This window comes from Natator depressus, chromosome 9, assembly GCF_965152275.1.
Source record: "Natator depressus isolate rNatDep1 chromosome 9, rNatDep2.hap1, whole genome shotgun sequence".
NCBI classification, from domain to species: domain Eukaryota; kingdom Metazoa; phylum Chordata; order Testudines; family Cheloniidae; genus Natator; species Natator depressus.
The window spans coordinates 81,350,450-81,373,487 of NC_134242.1; the positions used below are offsets into that span (position 1 = coordinate 81,350,450).

The 23,038-nt window shown below is 44.4% G+C and overlaps 2 protein-coding genes across 2 annotated transcripts in view; one reads left to right on the forward strand and one right to left on the reverse strand.

Moving 5' to 3' along the window:
* The window catches only part of UPRT (uracil phosphoribosyltransferase homolog), a 30,387-nt gene extending 9,376 nt beyond the window's left edge, over window positions 1–21,011 (forward strand). Inside the window, exons 2-7 of the mRNA XM_074962444.1 lie at window positions 8,196–8,238; window positions 12,223–12,292; window positions 14,495–14,557; window positions 15,455–15,616; window positions 17,368–17,466; window positions 20,304–21,011. Coding sequence (XP_074818545.1) covers window positions 8,196–8,238; window positions 12,223–12,292; window positions 14,495–14,557; window positions 15,455–15,616; window positions 17,368–17,466; window positions 20,304–20,410 — 544 coding nt within the window. The 3' untranslated portion in view covers window positions 20,411–21,011. The remainder of the gene's footprint in view (window positions 1–8,195; window positions 8,239–12,222; window positions 12,293–14,494; window positions 14,558–15,454; window positions 15,617–17,367; window positions 17,467–20,303) is intronic.
* LOC141993646 (uncharacterized) lies at window positions 407–7,569 on the reverse strand. The gene is made up of 4 exons (XM_074963193.1): window positions 7,532–7,569; window positions 6,192–6,442; window positions 5,174–5,612; window positions 407–461 (listed from the first exon to the last, which is right to left on the reverse strand). The coding sequence occupies exons 1-4, from the start codon at window positions 7,567–7,569 to the stop codon at window positions 407–409; spliced, it is 783 nt and encodes a 260-aa protein (XP_074819294.1).
* Window positions 21,012–23,038: the final 2,027 nt, after the last annotated feature.

Consider the following 23,038-nt stretch of genomic DNA (forward strand, 5'->3'; position numbering starts at 1 on the left):
ATTGTGGGCTGGGTGGCATTTCATGGGTTCCCCCTTTTAGGATACTTACAAAGCTCTGTATCCATGGAGTCATGCCATGCTGTGGCGCTCTGGTCAGCGGCATGTGACAAAGCACAGGAGGGCCAAGATTTGGGTCCATTTGGCAAGTGACTATTCTTGGACAAACCTTGTGTCTGCAAGATGAAGTCTTAAATATATGTATTTTATCACCACAAATAGCTGGTCGGTATTTCTCTCCTTTCTGTTTAGGTTCTTCTGCCATCACCAGGGTGTTGTCCTGGCATTGTTTTCAGTACAGCCCCTGAAGCCTAAGGAAGTTAAAGTAATTGGCATTATTATTAGTCCTTCTAATGCCTCATACTGGATAAGATAGCATATGTTAGTCCACCGAATCTTCATTACTGACTTAGTCCACTTCTCTCTCTAGAGCTGTCCATGTTCCTTTTGCTTCCTTTATGTAGCTGTCGTTAATATTAACAGGAGTTGGGCACATGTACAGGAGACTGGGGGATAGGATAGGTTCCATATCACTTTCTCATCTCTGCATCCAAGATGTTTTCACAAACTTGCTCAGTTTTGCAAGCTTTCCAGTGTTTAGTTAGAGGTGGTTGCCCACAGTTTAAGTCTAATGGATGTGAATTTTGAACCCTCTAATGGAGAGCGTACTTGTGCATTTAAACGTTGGTTATGTGGGAGCACACTGCTGTAGTCTCTTGTTTAAAGCTCTGCACTGGTGAGACTATAAAAATCATCTCACAAAAGTTCATTCATTCATGGCAGGGGTAAATTAGATGGAGTGATCTGGAGGCTAAAACCTGTAGTATTGCAATTTGCAATAAAATCAAGTCTAGTGCACCCAAGATCTCTGGTTTCCATAGAAGCAACTTCGTTAGCTTAGATCAGTAGTGTGTCTGTATTGTTTAAAATCCAGACGTAACACGAGGCAGGATTTAAGTGTAGGTATTTAAAGGTTATTGTGGCTTTTGTTTGTGACCATTTTATTGTATTCTACTTAGGCTTTTTATTCCCTGAGGTGTTTAGAGTGAATAATATAGAACTGAAGACAGTAAAGCAGCAGGGTATATGCTCCTGACTGCTGTACAAAGCCGGATGACTCAGCAGTGCATAACACATCAGTGAGATGACTTCACTGCTGGGGGGGCGCAGTGGAGGGTGGCATCCCCTGCATGTTCCACTTCTAGCAGGGCAGACACTTAAAATACACTCGGTGCCTTAATTCTAGATTTGACAGCAAGAGGAACATGGCAGTATTGCCTCAATATATTTTCTCTTCTTTGTGATATTGAGTCTACTCCTGAGTCTACTCTCATTTTTGACATTGGGTCACCAGGCCTGAACACAGTTTTCCAGGTGAGGGTGTACCACTGGTCTGCCATATTTTCAGAATTATTCTCTATTCTTATGCAGTCAAACACTGCTTGCTTAGTGAGACCCAGGTCTCCCCCCAAGTAGATATAATTAATTTAATAAGCTATGTGCATCATTTTGAATGTCAACACTGAATTTCATCCGTCATTATGTCACTTAGCTTACCTAGATCCTCTTAGGGTATGTCTACACTACGGAATAAGGTCGAATTTATAGAAGTCGGTTTTTTAGAAATCGGTTTTATATATTCGAGTGTGTGTGTCCCCACAGAAGTGCATTAAGTGCATTAACTCGGCGGAGTGCTTCCACAGTACCGAGGCTAGAGTCGACTTCCGGAGTGTTGCACTGTGGGTAGCTATTCCACAGTTCCCGCAGTCTCCGCTGCCCACTGGAATTCTGGGTTGAGATCCCAATGCCTGATGGGGCTGAAACATTGTCGCGGGTGGTTCTGGGTACATATCGTCAGTCCCCCCTTCCCTCCCTCCCTCCGTGAAAGCAAGGGCAGACAATCGTTTCGCGCCTTTTTTCCTGAGTTACCTGTGCAGACGCCATACCACCGCAAGCATGGAGCCCGCTCAGGTAACCGTCACTGTCTGTCTCCTGGGTGCTGGCAGACGCGGTACGGCATTGCTACACAGTAGCAGCAACCCATTGCCTTGTGGCAGCAGACGGTACAATACGACTGGTAGCCGTCCTCGTCATGTCCGAGGTACTCCTGGTCGCCTGTGTGAGGTCGATCAGGAGCGTCTGGGCAGACATGGGCGCAGGGACTAAATTTTTAGTGACTTGACCAGGTCATTCTCTTAAGTCCGGCAGTCAGTCCTATTGAACCGTCTTATGGTGAGCAGGCAGGCAATATGTCCTTCTGCACCGTCTGCTGCCAGCCAAAGATGTAAAAGATAGATGGAGTGGATCAAAACAAGAAATAGACCAGATTTGTTTTGTACTCATTTGCCTTCTCCCCTGTCTAGGGGACTCATTCCTCTAGGTCACACTGCAGTCACTCACAGAGAAGGTGCAGCGAGGTAGCTTTAGCCATGTATCAATCAGAGGCCAGGCTAACCTCCTTGTTCCAATAAGAACAATAACTTAGGTGCACCATTTCTTATTGGAACCCTCCGTGAAGTCAACCCTGTAAGCCGTGTCCTCAGTCGCCCCTCCCTGTGTCAGAGCAACGGCAAACAATCGTGCATCTGAGTTGAGAGTGCTGTCCAGAGCAGCCCAATGGAGCACTCTGATTGGGCTAAAACATTGTCGCGGGTGGTTCTGGGTACATATTGTCCGGCCCCCGTTCCCTCCCTCCCTCCGTGAAGGCAAGGGCAGACAATCGTTTCGCGCCTTTTTTCCTGAGTTACCTGTGCGGACGCCATACCACCGCAAGCATGGAGCCCGCTCAGGTAACTGTCACCGTATGTCTCCTGGGTGCTGGCAGACGCGGTACGGCATTGCTACACAGTAGCAGCAACCCATTGCCTTCTGGCAGCAGACGGTACAGTATGACTGATAGCCGTCCTCGTCATGTCCGAGGTGCTCCTGGCCACGTCGGCTGGGAGCGCCTGGGCAGACATGGGCGCAGGGACTAAATTTTTGGTGACTTGACCAGGTCATTCTCTTTAGTCCTGCAGTCAGTCGTATTGAACCGTCTAATGGTGAGCAGGCAGGCAATACGGATTGCTAGCAATCGTACTGTGCCATCTTCTGCCGAGCAGCCATGAGATGTGGATGGCTTGCAGTCCTTCTGCACCGTCTGCTGCCAGCCAAAGATGTAAAAGATAGATGGAGTGGATCAAAACAAGAAATAGACCAGATTTGTTTTGTACTCATTTGCCTTCTCCCCTGTCTAGGGGACTCATTCCTCTAGGTCACACTGCAGTCACTCACAGAGAAGGTGCAGCGAGGTAAATCTAGCCATGTATCAATCAGAGGCCAGGCTAACCTCCTTGTTCCAATAAGAACAATAACTTAGGTGCACCATTTCTTATTAGAACCCTCCGTGAAGTCCTGCCTGAACTACTCCTTGATGTAAAGCCACCCCCTTTGTGGATTTTAGCCCCCTGAAGCCAACCCTGTAAGCCGTGTCGTCAGTCGCCCCTCCCTCTGTCAGAGCAACGGCAGACAATCATTCCGCGCCTTTTTTCTGTGCGGACGCCATACCAAGGCAAGCATGGAGTCCGCTCAGCTCACTTTGGCAATTAGGAGCACATTAAACACCACACGCATTATCCAGCAGTATATGCAGCACCAGAACCTGGCAAAGCGCTACCGGGCGAGGAGGCGACGTCAGCGCGGTGACGAGAGTGATGAGGACATGGACTCAGATTTCTCTGAAAGCATGGGCCCTGCCAATGCATGCATCATGGTGCTAATGGGGCAGGTTCATGCTGTGGAACGCCGATTCTGGGCTCGGGAAACAAGTACAGACTGGTGGGACCGCATAGTGTTGCAGGTCTGGGACGATTCCCAGTGGCTGCGAAACTTTCGCATGCGTAAGGGCACTTTCATGGAACTTTGTGACTTGCTTTCCCCTGCCCTGAAGCGCATGAATACCAAGATGAGAGCAGCCCTCACAGTTGAGAAGCGAGTGGCGATAGCCCTGTGGAAGCTTGCAACGCCAGACAGCTACCGGTCAGTTGGGAATCAATTTGGAGTGGGCAAATCTACTGTGGGGGCTGCTGTGATGCAAGTAGCCCACGCAATCAAAGATCTGCTGATATCAAGGGTAGTGACCCTGGGAAATGTGCAGGTCATAGTGGATGGCTTTGCTGCAATGGGATTCCCTAACTGTGGTGGGGCCATAGACGGAACCCATATCCCTATCTTGGCACCGGAGCACCAAGCCGGCGAATACATAAACCGCAAGGGGTACTTTTCAATAATGCTGCAAGCTCTGGTGGATCACAAGGGACGTTTCATCAACATAAACGTGGGATGGCCGGGAAAGGTACATGACGCTCGCATCTTCAGGAACTCTGGTCTGTTTCAAAAGCTTCAAGAAGGGACTTTATTCCCAGACCAGAAAATAACTGCTGGTGATGTTGAAATGCCTATATGTATCCTTGGGGACCCAGCCTACCCCTTAATGCCATGGCTCATGAAGCCGTACACAGGCAGCCTGGACAGCAGTCAGGAGCTGTTCAACTACAGGCTGAGCAAGTGCAGAATGGTGGTAGAATGTGCATTTGGACGTTTAAAGGCGCGCTGGCGCAGTTTACTGACTCGCTTAGACCTCAGCGAAACCAATATTCCCACTGTTATTACTGCTTGCTGTGTGCTCCACAATATCTGTGAGAGTAAGGGGGAGACGTTTATGGCGGGGTGGGAGGTTGAGGCAAATCGCCTGGCTGCTGGTTATGCGCAGCCAGACACCAGGGCGGTTAGAAGAGCACAGGAGGGTGCGGTACGCATCAGAGAGGCTTTGAAAACCAGTTTCATGACTGCCCAGGCTACGGTGTGAAAGTTCTGTTTGTTTCTCCTTGATGAAACCCCCCGCCCCTTGGTTCACTCTTCTTCCCTGTAAGCTAACCACCCTCCCCTCCTCCCTTTGATCACCGCTTGCAGAGGCAATAAAGTCATTGTTGCTTCACATTCATGCATTCTTTATTCATTCATCACACAAATAGGGGGATGACTACCAAGGTAGCCCAGGAGGGGTGGTGGAGGAGGGAAGGAAAATGCCACACAGCACTTTAAAAGTTTACAACTTTAAAATTTATTGAATGACAGCCTTCTTTTTTTTGGGCAATCCTCTGTGGTGGAGTGGCTGGTTAGCCGGTGGCCCCCCCACCGCGTTCTTGGGCGTCTGGGTGTGGAGGCTATGGAACTTGGGGAGGAGGGCGGTTGGTTACACAGGGGCTGTAGTGGCAGTCTGTGCTCCAGCTGCCTTTGCTGCAGCTCAACCATACACTGGAGCATACTGGTTTGGTCCTCCAGCAGCCTCAGCATTGAATCCTGCCTCCTCTCATCACGCTGCCGCCACATTCGAGCTTCAGCCCTCTCTTCAGCCCGCCACTTACTCTCTTCAGCCCGCCACCTCTCCTCCTGGTCATTTTGTGCTTTCCTGCCGTCTGACATTATTTGCCTCCACGCATTCGTCTGTGCTCTGTCAGTGTGGGAGGACAGCATGAGCTCGGAGAACATTTCATCTCGAGTGCGTTTTTTTTTCTTTCTAATCTTCACTAGCCTCTGGGAAGGAGAAGATCCTGTGATCATTGAAACACATGCAGCTGGTGGAGAAAAGAAAAGGGACAGCGGTATTTAAAAAGACACATTTTATAAAACACTGGCTACACTCTTTCAGGGTAAACCTTGCTGTTAACATTACATACATAGCACATGTGCTTTTGTTACAAGGTCGCATTTTGCCTCCCCCCACCGCGTGGCTACCCCCTCAACCCTCCCCCCTCCCTGTGGCTAACAGCGGGGAACATTTCTGTTCAGCCGCAGGCAAACAGCCCAGCAGGAATGGGCTCCTCTGAGTGTCCCCTGAAGAAAAGCACCCTATTTCAACCAGGTGATCATGGATTATATCTCACTCTCCTGAGGATAACACACGAACGGATGTTGCTTGAACGCCAGCAAACATACACTGCAATGCTTTGTTGTACAATGATTCCCGAGTATGTGTTACTGGCCTGGAGTGGTAAAGTGTCCTACCATGAAGGACGCAATAAGTCTGCCCTCCCCAGAAACCTTTTGCAAAGGCTTTGGGAGTATATCCAGGAGAGCCGCGAATGCCAGGGCAAAGTAATCCTTTCACATGCTTGCTTTTAAACCATGTATAGTATTTTAAAAGGTACACTCACCGGAGGTCCCTTCTCCGCCTGCTGGGTCCAGGAGGCAGCCTTGGGTGGGTTCAGGGGGTACTGGCTCCAGGTCCAGGGTGAGAAACAGTTCCTGGCTGTCGGGAAAACCGGTTTCTCCGCTTGCTTGCTGTGAGCTATCTACAACCTCGTCATCATCATCATCATCTTCTTCGTCCCCAAAACCTGCTTCCGTATTGCCTCCATCTCCATTGAAGGAGTCAACACGGCTGGGGTAGTAGTGGCTGAACCCCCTAAAATGGCATGCAGCTCATCATAGAAGCGGCATGTTTGGGGCTCTGACCCGGAGCGGCCGTTCGCCTCTCTGGTTTTCTGGTAGGCTTGCCTCAGCTCCTTCAGTTTCACGCGGCACTGCTTCGGGTCCCTGTTATGGCCTCTGTCCTTCATGCCCTGGGAGATTTTGACAAAGGTTTTGGCATTTCGAAAACTGGAACGGAGTTCTGATAGCACGGATTCCTCTCCCCATACAGCGATCAGATCCCGTACCTCCCGTTTGGTCCATGCTGGAGCTCTTTTGCGATTCTGAGACTCCATCATGGTCACCTCTGCTGATGAGCTCTGCATGGTCACCTGCAGCTTGCCACGCTGGCCAAACAGGAAATGAGATTCAAAAGTTGGTGGGCCTTTTCCTGTCTACCTGGCCAGTGCATCTGAGTTGAGAGTGCTGTCCAGAGCGGTCAAAATGGAGCACTCTGGGATAGCTCCCGGAGGCCAATACCGTCGAATTGTGTCCACAGTACCCCAAATTCGACCCGGCAAGGCCGATTTAAGCGCTAATCCACTTGTCAGGGGTGGAGTAAGGAAATCGATTTTAAGAGCCCTTTAAGTCGAAATAAAGGGCTTCATCGTGTGGACGGGTGCAGGTTTACATCGATTTAATGCTGCTAAATTCGACCTAAAGTCCTAGTGTAGACCAGGGCTTAGATTCCATGGTATGGAAGAACCTAGACGTGCCATCTGCAAGTTTTGCCATCTCACTGCTCACTCCCCTTTTCCCAATAATTAATACCAAAGAACAAAATATCAATCAAAATCTAAAAAAACAAAATATGATTGTAAAATCACAAGAATTATCAGAGGAACACTGTGCAGATTTACCTGAAGCCATTTTAAAAAAAGTTTTGGGTTTCCTTTTAATGCCAGAGAACCAGAAAGTGATTAGTCTGTGTTCACTGCATAATTGAAAGCCAAAAAATAAATAGCAGTGATGTGACAAACTAAATAAACTTATTATTAGTATAAGATTGGTAACATGGGGAAAGAAATTAAGACAAACTGACACTGTCCCTTTAAAAACAATGTCTTTAATGTGGCCAAGTCACCAGTTGCTCTGGGAATAACCAAGTTTCCTGACTTTCATGCAGGTAAACCCTCAAGTAAAATATTGCAAAAATATGGAGTTTGGTGTCAACATTTCTTTATGGAAATTTAGAGAGAGCTGCAACTAATTGCATGTAGTACTAAGATGTGCTTGTACATGATATTCTGATGGCTTGTTTGGGGTTTTTTAGGGCTGTCAGACAGTTGGATTCTTAGTTCAGCGCTGGAGGCTTGGTACTGCTCTCATTTGGTGACAATGCTTCTGGCTATTGACTTGATTGGACGCAGGATATTGAGCACAATGTTTGTAAATTCAAGAAGTGAACACATGATAGTTTGGGTGGCCTGCTAGGATGGAGTGGAAGCAAGATCAGATTTTCCCATGGAAAGCTTACATAGCAATCTTAGGTTTTCATATTCTAATTGCTTTGGGCAAAGCACTGCAAAATGTTAGCCTATAGTAAGAGGCAAGCCTGGCTGTAGGTTTATGTTCTCTGAATATTAGTTACCCACTATCAAGAGATTCCAATTAGTTTTATCCAGTAGAAATTAGTTATGCGGAGAACTCCTGCTATGTACAGTGTACTATCCTTGAATTATTTATCAGTGTTATCGAAATAAAAGTTATTCCACAATTTAATTTAGCACTTTTGCTACCTTTTTCAGGACAGCTAGTAGAGGGGACTTCGTGTTTTCTGCTGATCGTCTGGTAGGTGGAGAATTTCTTCTTGTTGTTGCTGTGCTTTGACACTTGTGTTAAACAGGACTTTCATGCTGGAGAGTCATCGGGTGGGAGCGATTTGTGAATGCTGTTTGACAGTAACTTTCTTAATGTCTTTGTATAAGATGTCTTTCATGCCAAAGGATTTCACAAATACCTTCAGCCACCTGTGGAATGCAGCAGCTGTTTTAACAGCACACACTACTATGTTAGGACAGAAGTGAAAAGCTTGTAGGTAATTGAGAATGCTAGGGAAACATAGATAAGCAAGATGTGCCTACCCCAGTTTCCCTGAGTAACACCCATACTCTTGTTAAAAGTGCCATGGGATCTTTAATGGCCTGAACATGGGGTCCTGTTCCATGACTACACGATATTACAAATCAATAATAGTAATAACAATCCAAGATCCTTTACCTCCACCAGTACATATTAACAGGTCAAAGTAACACTACCAGGGAGCCTACGGTTTTTACTTCAATCTGCTAACATGTTAAGATTATGATATAGGCATACAAATTGGATAATCACATTCATTAAATCATAACCTTTCCAATGATATCTTACATGAGCTATCTTGCGTAAAGTATATCTTAGTTATGCCATATTCATACCATAACCATATTTCTATGAAGAATATGGGGTGTAACGTCACAGTCTCCAACAAATGTCTTTGTTTCAAACACACATTTGTGACAGTTAATAAAGCAAATAAGGACAATCGTGGAAGATGCACACAGGATGTGAAAGACTTATTTCTAGGTCACTTCCATTTCGGAGTTCCTATTTGTCAGGGTTCCCAGGATTCCCAAAATCTTATTATACGCAGAGTCAAGATTTGCAAACAATAAAGATAAACCATACTGAACATTAACAGAACTTGGTTCTCTCCATCAAGGGTGCTTTCTCTACAAGAGTTTCTACCACACTGAGCTCCTTCTGAAAGCACTTTATTTTTTACCTGCAGAGGGTTCCCATCGTGACCTACTCTCAAAGGGGTATTCCTCCCAGTGAATTGGCTATCAAATCACTTCAAAAAAGAAGATAGGTCAAAAATATGTTGCTAAAGTTTTGATAGAAGGGAAACAATGGCTATTGCAAGACAGGCAGGAGAAAACCTTAATTAACCCTAACTTACCCCTGTTGCAGTTCCCCAGTGTGAAAGTCCTCACCCTGGGCCCTCTCATATTTTCCTGGAAGTGTTGTGCCCGTCTTAGGGATGTACAAACTACTTCCTCACTGCTGCAGGCTGTAACTTTCCAGTCACTGAGCCAAACTCAGGCTTATGCTGCTGGAGTCCAGTGTTGCTTAACCTGCACATTTACAGATCTAGAGCTGCTGCTCACAGGATTGCCTCTACCTGCTGGTCATACAACAGGCTTGACATTCGTTAGACAGATAGCAGGTCCCTCCTCCTCCTAAGAAGAGGGAAGAAATGGAGAACCCGTGCATAGGATTGTGGGATGTCTTGCTTTGTATATTTTATTGTTTGATTTGTACTTTGGTAGTGCCTAGAGCTCCAGGCAGATTGGGGCTCCATTGTGCTAGGTGCTTTACAAACTTAATAAAAAGCCAGTCCCTGCCCAAATGATAAAATGTAACAGATGGATGAAATAAACAGAGAGGTGGGATTGGATGTGAGCACAGTTTAGCTTTTTGCCTGCTTGGCACTGGCTGCTAGCAGTCTCCGGGAGGGTCACAGCAGATGAGTCATAGGGAGAGATTTGAAGGCCGATAAATTTAGCAGTGCAGATTTTTTTCATGCAATTGTTCCCATACATAATAGTTGGCATAAGAGTGTGTGCAAAGGTGCTATGGGGAGAAGGGGACTAATAGGTGGAAAGGCTGGCAGAGGGAAGGTGGCTGTCACTGATGTGCTAATGCATCTGTGAAGGGTGTGTCAGGCAGCTAAAACACGATGGTGAGGACAAATCTGGTGTTTGTAGAAGAGAAGGGGAAGCTAGTGGAGGCACATGGTTAAAATAATGACCTAAGAAGATGATCTGAGCATTATAAAGACTTGGATTAGAGCTTTGGTGGTGAAATAGCAAAACATTGATGTTTGGTCTGAAAAGGTTGAGTAGAGGCTCTTTGAAAAGCCTTGGGAGCAGATCAGGAGCTGCTGGAGAACACTGCAGGGCTTTCCAGTCTCTTCCACTGAAGAGTTGGAGACACTGGACTCAAACACAAAGTAGAACTCAGGCTATGTCTACACTACTGCGGGATCGGCACTGCTGCGATCGATGCACTGGGGGTCGATTTAGCAGGACTCGACCAGGAATGAGAGGAGTAAGGTAAGTCGATGAGAAAGTGTCTCCCGTTGACCCAGCGCGGTGTAGACACTGCAGTAAGCCGACATAAGTTACATCGACTCCAGTTACATTATTCACACTGGAGTAGCGTAACTTGGGTCAATTTACCCTGGTAGTGTAGACATAACCTAAGTCTCTGAATGAGTTGTGCTAGCACTGTAAACATGAAATCAGCATTTGGTGGGTGCCTTCCATACCTGGTCTAGGTAATTTATTTTGCCCCTTTCTGTTCCCGGTCCTAGGCATGTACTTTTAAAGTCTGGTGCATCTTGGTTTAAGAGTACTAGAAGATGCATCTTCCCACAAACAGCACAATCAGATACAAGCGATATTTCCTTCAAGCTGTCAGGATTAGAATGTGCCAGTAAAGAGCAAGAAAGAAAACTTCACATTAAAAAAGGGAATAAGTTGGCAGTGACAGCTTCCTGTTAGCTGTAACTACGAAACTAGAGATGGACACACTGGGCCAAATTCACAGGGGATGCCCATGGAGGTGCAGGACGCAGTAGGACCCACTTCCTGATATGCAGTTTGGTGTCATTTATATGCCATGGAGAAAAATGAAAGTATCCATCTTTCCTGACATTTACTTACAGCATCTTGCTAATTGCTTTTCTTGTTTTCTGGCCCCTGGGTGTGTGAATTACACCAACTGTGACCCACTCACTCACTGACATAACCTGTCCATCACCTCTGAATGTGGCCCACTATAAAACTCTGCTCCGAATTGAAATTCTTGTGGTGGTAAGCTTGAGAACACTCATCAACCTTGTCATGCCAATAAAATTACTGAACTTTCTTTGGCGTGACAATAAATCGAAAGGCCTTTGGCACTGACTGCAACTGAAGAACTTCCCTTAAACAGACAGTCTGTCTGCACTGGGAACTGGGTTGAGAGGGAAGGATGGAAAAGATTCCTCTGGTGGGTTTTGCCCTGTTCCTGGAATGAGAACAGTGGAGATGAACCTTATATTTATCTGGTCAATGGATAAGTTATGTGCTCAGTCTTGTGAGAGATTGCCTCACTTCTATCATTATACAGTGACTTTTGCTTAATATGTTTTCATCTTTGCTTGGCTGTGGGGTTTTTTTTTTTTTTTTTTTTTTTTAGTATTCTGGGCTCTGAATTGCTGGCTCGCTCTACTTTCTAAATCTTTAATACCTGGAGCTCCTTTCATGGGAAATCATCCCTGGGTCAGATTAATACATTTTAAATAACCTTGCCTGGGGTACAGCTACAGAGCTATCATTGGGGGAGGACTAGGGGTTTTCAGATCACCTGAGGCTGTGGAATTTACTGGCTCTGTCTCCTGTAGAGATATCCCTGCTGAAACTGGGCCATGTTTGTGAACGTGAAATCTTTTTGCAGAGCATCCCATAATAATGACAACTGACAGGTGTCAAAGGGAGGGGTGATGATATTTCTCTATTGATTGATTTGCCTTGGGGAACTTGGCTTTGTGTTTAAAGTGCTGCGGGTCAGGCTGTTCTGGGCAGCCCACTGCAGCTCCTGAACGGAGATAGGGATATGAAAATAAACTGGCAAGGGGAAAACCTTGTTGACATGTTCACTGTATGTTGGTAAAACTACTAGAATACAGTACCTTACCTTGATGGGTAAGAAACCTCTCTAAGCTGATGCTTTCCTTTGGTTCTACAGATCAGACTTGTGGTTGAAGAGGGATTAAATCAGCTGCCATATACAGAATGCACAGTGACCACTCCAACAGGTAATTGGGAGTTTACTCCCCAGCTGGTAGGGTTGGCAGTAGAAGCTTCATACTATATGTAAAGTAGAACTTAGAATCCTTGTGAGGCTGACTCAGCTGAACATTCAGGTCAGGCCCCGCTTCCTGACATTTAACAAACCCAAACTTTACTGGCTAATACACTTCAGCAAGACACACAGGAGTTATTTAGTAAGAATTTAAATCAGTCTAGCAAAATGATCATGAAAATGTACCAGTCCAGGTGCCAGATCTGCTTACTTGCCCTTACTGTGATGATGAAAATACTTACCTATTAAGGAGAGTTGGGGGGATTTAGGCAAATTCAAGAGGTCTTGCAAAATTCTCTGTGCCTGGTTGCCTTCAACCAGGGACCAGATAGCAGTGATGACAGAGGAGCAGGAAGTTAGTTTTTGCATCATCAGGGAAGCATCTGTGTGTTAACACTAGAGAGAACCCATAGGAATCATTTTGGCTTGTTCCTGTTGAAGCCAAATATGAGGTTACAGGCAAGACAGGTTAAACAGGAAACAGTGTAGCATTAGCTAGAATTTGGGAAAGAGGCTTTAAAAGTAATACAGATGAACATTGTTTTACTGGTTTGACAGAAGTGTCGCCTTTCTCCTCTGGAACACTGGATTCAAATCCAGTCCACATCGATCAACAACTGACACCACTTGAAGGCTGTTTGTTAAGTGGCCTCTGTGAAATGAGTTTGCTGTGTTCCAAACTGCAGCTGGTAGCTCCTTTGCAGAAGAACGCCCAAGGACTTCTGACTGGGCCATTGTCATGGTTATAGAGCAAACTGTGCCTTAGACCTCTTGAATGTTCCTGTTAGGTGACAGGCCTGGCTTCCTGCAGCTCACTCTAGATGGCACCACATGGACCAACCGCTCTCCGACCAGATCTCTGTGTTCCCAACTGTGTTAATGTGACAGACCCAACAGCACTTGGCACCTATAAGCACTTTAGCTCTCGAACCCTCTTACTAGTTAAAGCAACTAAACAGCAGCGTTTCCAAAACAAAGCATTAAGTATTCTTACCCCCAAAGGAACATAGCACCCTGAGCAAAGAGTTAATGCAACAGAGTCCTATACACATTTTCCCTTACCTGTACCATAATCTTTCCTTGCCCGCATTTGTGAATAACCCTCATCTCTGGCTGGGAGAAGGAGACTGTCATGCTTGCAGCATGTCTCCTCTGCATCTGTCCTCCCTTGCCAGGATGGCAGCTGTTGCTGACACTCATTGGGCAGCCTCTGGCCACTCACTCACCCCTTCCTCCTGCCCGAGGCTGGCATCTTTAAGGTTTAGCATCTCCTTTGATCCTAGGCTGAGCCTTGGGAAGAGTAACCTTGCTTACCCACTTCCTGGCTTCATCCAGGCTATTTCCCAATAAACAGCTTACCCAGTGTTTCCTCAAGGACATTATTTCAGTTTTTGTTTGCTTCCCTCTGAACAGCCTCTTTTGATTTATCTCCTGGCAGTCAGGCTGGGTAACGTCACACAGAGAACCACAGGGGCTTTTGATATTTATAAAAAATATTACACATAATTCCCTCAGTCTCCACAGGTGTAGACTGAACTCTGCACCAGCCTCAGTATTAAGACTGAAGCACAACGCTTGGGCAGGGGAAGCTTGCCCTGCTGTCCAAGCTGTTCTTTGAATAAGTAAAGGACTTTAGCTTCCAGGGCTGTCAGTTGACCCCATCACACGCACATCACACATAGTATTTTCCAGTTATTCCTTGCACAAATCAAATAACTCAAGTAGTTTCATATTTCTGGTATCTGTCCACAGCACTGGCCTGTATCCATTGGCTTCTTCTGAAGTTACCATTCAGCTTTATTTTGTATGGCATCCTTCATAAGAAGTGTGCCCAGAATATGAGTTATTAAACTAAAATCCTACAGCGGGGAAGGCTCTCCTCTAAACCCCATGTTACCAGCCCTTTGCCAACTTACATTTTTGTTCCTCTGCCCGTCACTTTTTTAGGCCCATAGTATTTGGCACACTATCATACTACTGGTCCACGCAGAGTATGGCATACATCCGTAGCTCCTCTTTATACAGTATGTACTTAGAGAGATGTTAGTTCCATTCATGGGAATATCATTTAAGACTATAACCTAAAGGGGCACCAAATGCGTTAAAAAGGCACAATGACTTCCACTGACCATCAGGTCTGTCTTTCCTCCCACAGGGTACAAGTATGAAGGAGTGAAATTTGAGAAGGGAAACTGTGGCGTCAGCATAATGAGAAGTGGTAAGCCATGGTTTCTTAATGTGTCTGTGTTTAAAGCTCTTTCTTTACCACCTTGCTTTTAAGAACAGCAACAACCCTTTTACTCTGATGAACAAAATTCACCAAAGTCCTCCAACTGCCATTCTTCTCTCTTCATAAGTGTCCTGTTTCCAACCAAGCTTACACCCAACCACTATCAAGTAACGTGTTTTATTAACCCCTTAGGAAATAGAACAGTTGCTGGGGATTTCCTGTGGCTGCTAGAGAAGGGGCTCTAGGTCGAGGACATTCAAATGGAGCAAGGCCTGCCCTTCTTTCCTTGCTTCTAGAAACCCCCATCCTTGTTTCCATTAATTTCCCCCTCCCGACAATTCTCCAAATAAACTGTGGCTACTGGTAGAAATTGTGCACATTCTGGGGAATGCTAGTGGGTTTTTTTGTCTAACTTAATTAGCAGCTTGATAGCAACAGTTCTTAAAGATCTAACAGCAAGAGGCTGAAATCCACTTGATGCAGTGTTTTCTGTCCCCTCTATAGCATCATGATGATGCATCAGTAACTGGAGAGTTGCAGATGAGTTTCCTTCTCAGTACTCGAAGCGGTTTTTCATACTGATTAGGAATGATCAAAATGTTTGTAGGAAACTTTGCTATATTTTAGATTTAGATTTGCTATATCCTTGAAAACCAGCCTTGTGTTAGTGCTTGGGACCAGTGAGTGATACTGATCAGGCTAACTTCATTATCTAAGCAGAGTGAAAACTTCCAGTTAATAATCTAATGTGATTTTAGTCATTTGGTTTAATAATCTCCTTACCACAGTTAAATATTGAATATTCTTTACTAGTAGTAGTCTGTGGTGCTTTCTTCCTTGATGTGTAACAGGGTTTTTGTTGTTGTTCTTATTACTGAACTGAAGGAGAGGCAATGGAACAAGGCTTACGGGATTGCTGCAGATCCATCCGAATAGGAAAAATCCTGATACAGAGCGACGAAGAGACTCAGAGAGCCAAAGTGTACTATGCCAAGTTTCCACCAGACATTTACAGGAGAAAAGTTCTTCTCATGTACCCAATACTGAGTGAGTGTCTTAGAGAATTGTTAGTGTTAAATATTGTTTGACTAATCGGTGTTCTGTATAAAATTCCCTAAATGTCAGTGGCTACTAGTAGGATTTTAGCTTGCCTTGAGCAACACAGCAGAGAATTTATCAAGTTCGGCTAGAATAAGCCTTAGGACATGGCTACACTTGCCGATGTAGACGGCTTTGAATTAAACCAGCCTTCGGAGAGCGCAGTAGGGAAAGCGCTGCAGTCTGTCCATACTGACAGCTTCAAGTGCACTGGCGTGGCCACATTTGCAGCAGCATTGGGAGTGGTGCATTATGGGGAGCTATCCCAGCATGCAAGTGACTGCAATGTGCTTTTCAAATGGGGGTGGGGTGGGGTGGAGTGGAGTGTGACGTGTGTATGTGGGGGGAGAGAGAGTGGGTTGTGGGGGGGCAGAGAGCATGTCAGCATGCTGTCTTGTAAGTTCAGACAGCAGCAGACCCCCCTCGCCTCTCTCTCTCTCAGCATTCCACACTAATGGTTGCTTTGTCTCGGAGCAGATAAGCAGCCGGCTGTCAGAAACGGAGCTTTCAAAGGGCATATCTGCATTCCTGTAGTGATTCAAAAACAATGACAAGAGTGGCCACATGACTTAAGGGGATTATGGGACATTTCCAGAGGCTGATAGAGCGCAGTAATGCAACACCTCGTTCACACTGACGCCCGGACATTTCAGTCAAGACGCAGCAAGCGTTAATCTTCTCGCCAAGGTGGAGTACCAGGAGCGCTCTAGCCGTGGAGTCAGAGCGCTCTACCTGCCTTGCCAGCATGGACGGGTAGTGAGCTTGGGCGCCCGGGGCTGCTTTAATGTGCTCTAACTCACAAGCGTAGCCAAGTCCTTAGTCAAACTGCATTACTTGTTGAGGCATTATCTTCAAAATACACACGTTGAGGCGATAGATCTAACGAGGTAAAATAAATGTGGTGCAAATTGCTTGAGTATGACCCACTGTGTATGTGGGGTAGGGGAGAACTGGGGTTTGCTGTAAATTGCTTTTTTAATACATACTAAAATTTATATAAAAGTGTAGAAAAGATTTAGAACTATTATTGCATGCTAAACACTTCAAAATTTCAAATTAATTAAATACTAGTTAACGCTAATTTTACCTTTAAAAATTCTATTTAACAGTTTATATTAAATTATTTCAAAATTAAACTAATTAATGCCACCAAAGAGTCTCAGAAGCTGGTAGAGCTTACGTCAGGCTGAAGCGAATTTTCTAATACTTAATTCTCCTCCTTCACGAGGAACTCGATTGTCATTTTCTGTTTCAACTGTGATTTCTTGCCAGAGGGACTAACCAAGAGCCAATTGATGTCAATGGACTTTGGGTCAGGCTCTTAATACAAAAAGAAAAGGAGTACTTGTGGCACTGTAGAGACTAACCAATTTATTTAAATTGGTTAGTCTCTACGGTGCCACAAGTACTCCTTTTCTTTTTGCGAATACAGACTAACACGGCTGCTACTCTGAAACCTGCTCTTAATACAGCATTTTAGTGCCTAGATGCAGTAGTGTCACCAAGGCACTAAGCTGCCGTAGGTAACAGAGTGAGTGGTCTGTTCTGCAGTAGAAAAGGGACATAGTCCTTCTGTTTACGTACACGGCAGTATTGGTGGCACACTAATCCCCTCTGAATGTGAATTCTGCTTAATCTATTTCCAAATGACTTGTGAAGTCTTTCTGATAAGGACAGTGTTGTTTTTCCCCTCCTCTCAGGCACTGGCAATACTGTCATTGAAGCTGTAAAAGTTCTTATAGAACATGGCGTTCAACCAAGTGTCATTATCCTACTAAGCCTATTCTCCACACCTCATGGTAAGTTGAAGGAATAGGTTGGGAGGAGGTTATTCACGCAACACAGAACTGTACACAATGCGTAGATTTTAAAAAGAGTTCCAGTGAGCTGATTTAATGTAGTCTTATTTGGGGAGCGAAGTGGGAGAAAAGTCATAAATCGAGGAAAGGAATGGATAAAATGTAAACAAAACAACAGGTGGTCATGGTAGTTTATAAAATGTGACGTGAAAGACGTTGGTTCAATTTGATGTTTTCCTCTCCACTCTGTTAAAGGACATGTCATATGACTCAATAGCGATCCCTTGTGAATAACAGTGGCATTGACTGGTTAAGAAAGGAATTCAGTCCCATCTTATTCTGCTGACTTCTAGGGCTTTGAGAATGACTTTTGGTTTCTGTTTAGTGGGGTGGGAGGATGGAGAAATTCTAATGCCTGTCAGGGCTACTCATGAAATTCAAACAGAGACACAGCGGAAAAGAAAAGGAGTACTTGTGGCACCTTAGAGACTAACCAATTTATTTGAGCATAAGCTTTCGTGAGCTACAGCTCACTTCATTGGATGCATACTGTGGAAAATACAGAAGATGTTTGTTTTTATACGCACAAATCATGAAAAAATGGGTGTTAATCACTACAAAAGGTTCTCTCTCCCCCCACCCCACTCTCCTGCTGGTAATAGTTTATCTAAAGTGATCACTCTCCTTACAATGTGTCTGATAATCAAGGTGGGCCATTTCCAGCACAAATCCAGGGTTTAACAAGAACGTATTGGGGGGGGGGGGAGGGGTTAGGAAAACAAGGGGAAATATGCTTGAATAGAGACTGGGAGTGGCTAAGTCATTATGCAAGGTAACCTAAGTTAATTGTATCCAATTCGCAAATGAATTCCAATTTAGCAGTCTCTCGCTAGAGTCTGGATTTGAAGTTTTTCTGTTGCAATATTGCAACTTTCATGTCTGTAATCGCATGACCAGAGAGATTGAAGTGTTCACCGACTGGTTTATGAATGTTATAATTCTTGACATCTGATTTGTGTCCATTTATTCTTTTACGTAGAGACTGTCCAGTTTGACCAATGTACATGGCAGAGGGGCATTGCTGGCACATGATGGCATATATCACATTGGTAGATGTGCAGGTGAACGAGCCTCTGATAGTGTGGCTGATGTGATTAGGCCCTGTGATGGTGTCCCCTGAATAGATATGTGGGCACAGTTGGCAACGGGCTTTGTTGCAAGGATAGGTTCCTGGGTTAGTGGTTCTGTTGTGTGGTATGTGGTTGCTGGTGAGTATTCGCTTCAGGTTGGGAGGCTGGCTGTAGGCAAGGACTGGCCTGTCTCCCAAGATTTGTGAGAGTGATGGGTCGTCCTTCAGGATAGGCTGTAGATCCTTGATGATGCGTTGGAGGGGTTTTAGTTGGGGGCTGAAGATGACGGCTAGTGGCGTTCTGTTATTTTCTTTGTTAGGCCTGTCCTGTAGTAGGTGACTTCTGGGAACTCTTCTGGCTCTATCAATCTGTTTCTTCACTTCTGCAGGTGGGTATTGTAGTTGTAAGAATGCTTGATAGAGATCTTGTAGGTGTTTGTCTCTGTCTGAGGGGTTGGAGCAAATGCGGTTGTATCGCAGAGCTTGGCTGTAGACAATGGATCGTGTGGTGTGGTCAGGGTGAAAGCTGGAGGCATGTAGGTAGGAATAGCGGTCAGTAGGTTTCCGGTACAGGGCAGTGTTTATGTGACCATTGCTTATTAGCACCATAGTGTCCAGGAAGTGGATCTCTTGTGTGGACTGGACCAGGCTGAGGTTGATGGTGGGATGGAAATTGTTGAAATCATGGTGGAATTCCTCAAGGGCTTCTTTTCCATGGGTCCAGCTGATGAAGATTTCATCAATGTAGCGCAAGTAGAGTAGGGGCATGAGAGCTGAGGAAGTGTTGTTCTAAGTCAGCCATAAAAATGTTGGCATACTGTGGGGCCATGTGGGTCAAATCAGCAGCACTGCTGTGGTTAAACTATACATTGTCCCTAAATGTGAAATAGTTACGGGTGAGGACAAAGTCACAAAGTTCAGCCACCAGGTTTGCGATGACATTATCGGGGATACTGTTCCTGACGGCTTGTAGTCCATCTTTGTGTGGAATGTTGGTGTAGAGGGCTTCTACATCCATAGTGGCTAGGATGGTGTTTTCAGGAAGATCACAGATGGATTGTAGTTTCCTCAGGAAGTCAGTGGTGTCTCGAAGATAGCTGGGAGTGCTGGTGGCGTAGGGCCTGAGGAGGGAGTCTACAAAGCCAGACAATCCTGCTGTCAGGGTGCCAATGCCTGAGATGATCGGGCGCCCAGGATTTCCAGGTTTATGGATCTTGGGTAGTAGATAGAATATCCCAGGTCGGGGTTCCAGGGGTGTGTCTGTGCGGATTTGATCTTGTGCTTTTTCAGGGAGTTTCTTGAGCAAATGCTGTAGTTTCTTTTGGTAACTCTCAGTGGGATCAGAGGGTAATGGCTTGTAGAAAGTGGTGTTGGAGAGCTGCCGAGCAGCCTCTTGTTCATATTCCGACCTATTCATGACGACAACAGCACCTCCTTTGTCAGCCTTTTTGATTATGATGTCAGAGTTGTTTCTGAGGCTGTGGATGGCATTGTGTTCTGCACGGCTGAGGCTGTGGGGCAAGTGATGCTGCTTTTCCACAATTTCAGCCCTGCACAAGCCCAGTGTAAATGCAAAAAGTGGATCAAACAGCGGACGTGAGGTAACTACAGGGGACCAACCTCTGCTCAACCGATTATAAAATCCTGCAGGCGCTGGACTGAACTACAAAGTGTAGTTTCAACTATTTTCTTCTTTCCTCCTTAAAAGGTGCCAAATCTATCATCCAGGAGTTCCCAGAGATCACAATTTTAACTACAGAAGTTCATCCTGTTGCACCAACACACTTTGGACAGAAGTATTTTGGAACGGACTGACACTTAACACAAACTGGTTATGTCAATACGTTGCTGTATATTACAATGGTGTTTTTTCTACGTTTTATTATTTGTAGCAGGGCTGGCTGCAGGCATATTTAAAATCTTTATTGGCCAGAGGGGAAAAATATTTGACCTACATTCATTTTGTTTGAAAATTGAATCGGATACAATAATGAAGAACATTCAATTATTATAAACTAAAGGCTGTTTAATGAGCTTTTGGAAATTGCTACACACTCAGTGCTTTAACTTATTTATTCTTTCATAACCCTGTTCTATAGCTGTTTGCAATAGCAAAATAAAATCATGCTGTAAAGCATGCAGTGTAGATTTCATTTTATGTTGGTACAGTTTTCATTGTGCTGGTGTAGTCATTACAGCTTATTTTACTAATTCAGAAATCATGAAGGCACTAGGAACTCTGCATAGACATTAGCACCAGAGGTAGATTTCTGGTCCCTGGATGGTGCCCACAGCCATTGATTTCAACTCTTTTTAGGTCATTGTTCTCTATGGATTAATTCCACATACTAAAACATGTTGTAGGTGCCTCATTAAGCTCTGTGGTACTAAAAAATAAAGAAACCTTCCACCATAACCCACTTGCTGCTGTAGTGAAAATGCTCAAAGGGCTACTGCTGAAGATGGCAACAGTACGGTTTTCAAAAAAATCTCTACACAAAATACTTAGCAATTGTGCCTTATTAAAACCCCTATGTGTTAAGCTACATATGTGTTCTAATTAACCATTTTAAAAGATAAGTAAACTGTTAGATGAAGTGATGCCTGGTTTCTAGCCCTGTCTACCAGCCAGCATTCCTAAGAAAGGGGTTTATGTTGGTAGCTGTCTTGTATTTTATGTCCAGTAATTAGGTCTAAATGCTTCTTAAAACACAAGCTAAAACTCTGACACACTTTAAATGTAGTTCTAGCTTCTTGGTGTATAATTTTTACTGTAAAATATTTAAGTCCCTCAGCTTCAAGTGCACAACAAAACAGGGTCTTGTCTTACTGTAATTTTTTGGAATACCTAGCGTGAACAGTTTATTCTGGAAAGAGAAGCAAAAAAAGTTTTTCACACATAAGTGATAGCAACTGGATTGCCTGTTTGTAAAACTTGTACCTCACCTTAACATGGTGCTTAATATCATTCAAAAAATATCCTAACACTTAAATGCTGTAGTGTGGTGTACTGGTAAGCTTCCTGCCTGTAATAGGGTGGAATGGGAATTCTCCTCAAAAAGACAAGCTGGTGCAAGTATCCCTTCACCAGGGCAAAGGAGGCAGGAATTGAGTTTGCCACGTGTGCAGCTCCAGCAGTGAGATCTTCTCAAACCTCGCCTAGGTGGGATGAGCTATCACACCCTCCTATCCTCAGACGGCTGTTTCAGGCTCACAAGACCTTGCCTGTGAAATGGTGCTCTGGACTAACTTATGGCCAATAATCAACATCAGTGTAAAGCTAAAACAATTTAATGCAGATCTTTACTGCAATACAGTATAAACCATGCGATTCTCTAGTAAAAAAACAAATAGTAGAAAACAATGCATAATATACAGTATTCAAACCATAAAAACTCCTTGAAAGTGCTACTGAAACTTACTAACACATCAAATATAGAGAATGTTTGTTGGCCAATAAAAATGGTGGTTTGTACAGAAAGTTTTTGTAAAAATCCATTTGACACTAAAAGCCAATGCCAGCATCGCTAATAAAAACTCTTGAAACTGCGCAGAAACATTCCCAATGCTGTCAGACTTTTCATAACATTATGGAAAACATTTGGCCCCCCTGTTAACATAAGGAAGTGTGAGAGATAAAACCTCATGCAGTTCCAATCTATCACAGTCTTAGCTGAACACTCCAGTAATCATTGAATCTGCAAGATGCATTTCAAAAAAAGCAAAGAAAACACACTTACTGGTATGAACATAGGGCCATATTGCACCAGCAAGTTAGTGTGTATATGTAAGGCAGAACTAATTTAAATCAAATGGCAGTCCCGTTTAAAGTTGCTGACATGATATGGCTCACTATGCTAGTTTACATTAGTGCGAAGGGAAAGTTCTCTGCACTGGTTGTTAATATTGAAGGGGACAAGTGACAGTAGGTTTTCTCCCCAAGCAAAGCTTTCTGAGTAGTTTGGATAAAATGTTTAGTTTGATTCACACCTTCCGCAGCAAACAAAACCCATGCCTGTGCAGCAAGGAGTGAAGCTGACCAGTCAAAATGGATTTTGAAGTAGAGTAAAATATTAAACAAAATAACTAATGAAAAGTGAACTCCAACATGTAGGTTGCTTACATCTAACAGGTATGTATGAATTTTTTTAAAAAGTTTTTTTGAAATGCTCCTGTTTTAAAAACTTAGGGAAGGAGGATCTCCCTTGACTAAATGATGGCTCAAGTCCGTCCCTAAATGAAGATGCACTGAAAACTTTACAAAAGAACTGGCGGAAGTTAAAATCGAAGTTCCCTGCGTAAATGAAGCAACTTACATTTTTATGGTACTTGGGGTTTATCTACACACAAGTTATTCTGGAATAGCCATTGCACTTGAAATTCACACCCTACCTTATTCTAGAAGAACTTTCATGTGTAGACAAGCGCTTAGTTTCCTTCACC

Bases quoted from the DNA above. Each gene is read 5' to 3' on its own strand.
- LOC141993646 (XM_074963193.1), bottom strand. From the start codon at position 7,569: ATGAAAGTCAGGAAACTTGGTTATTCCCAGAGCAACTG. The intron at 6,443-7,531 runs GTGACTTGGCCA...ATGCCATTTTAG, and splicing joins GGTTATTCCCAGAGCAACTG to GGGGTTCAGCCACTACTACC. The intron at 462-5,173 runs GTGGGGGGGCCA...TATTAACGACAG, and splicing joins CCCAGACGCCCAAGAACGCG to CTACATAAAGGAAGCAAAAG.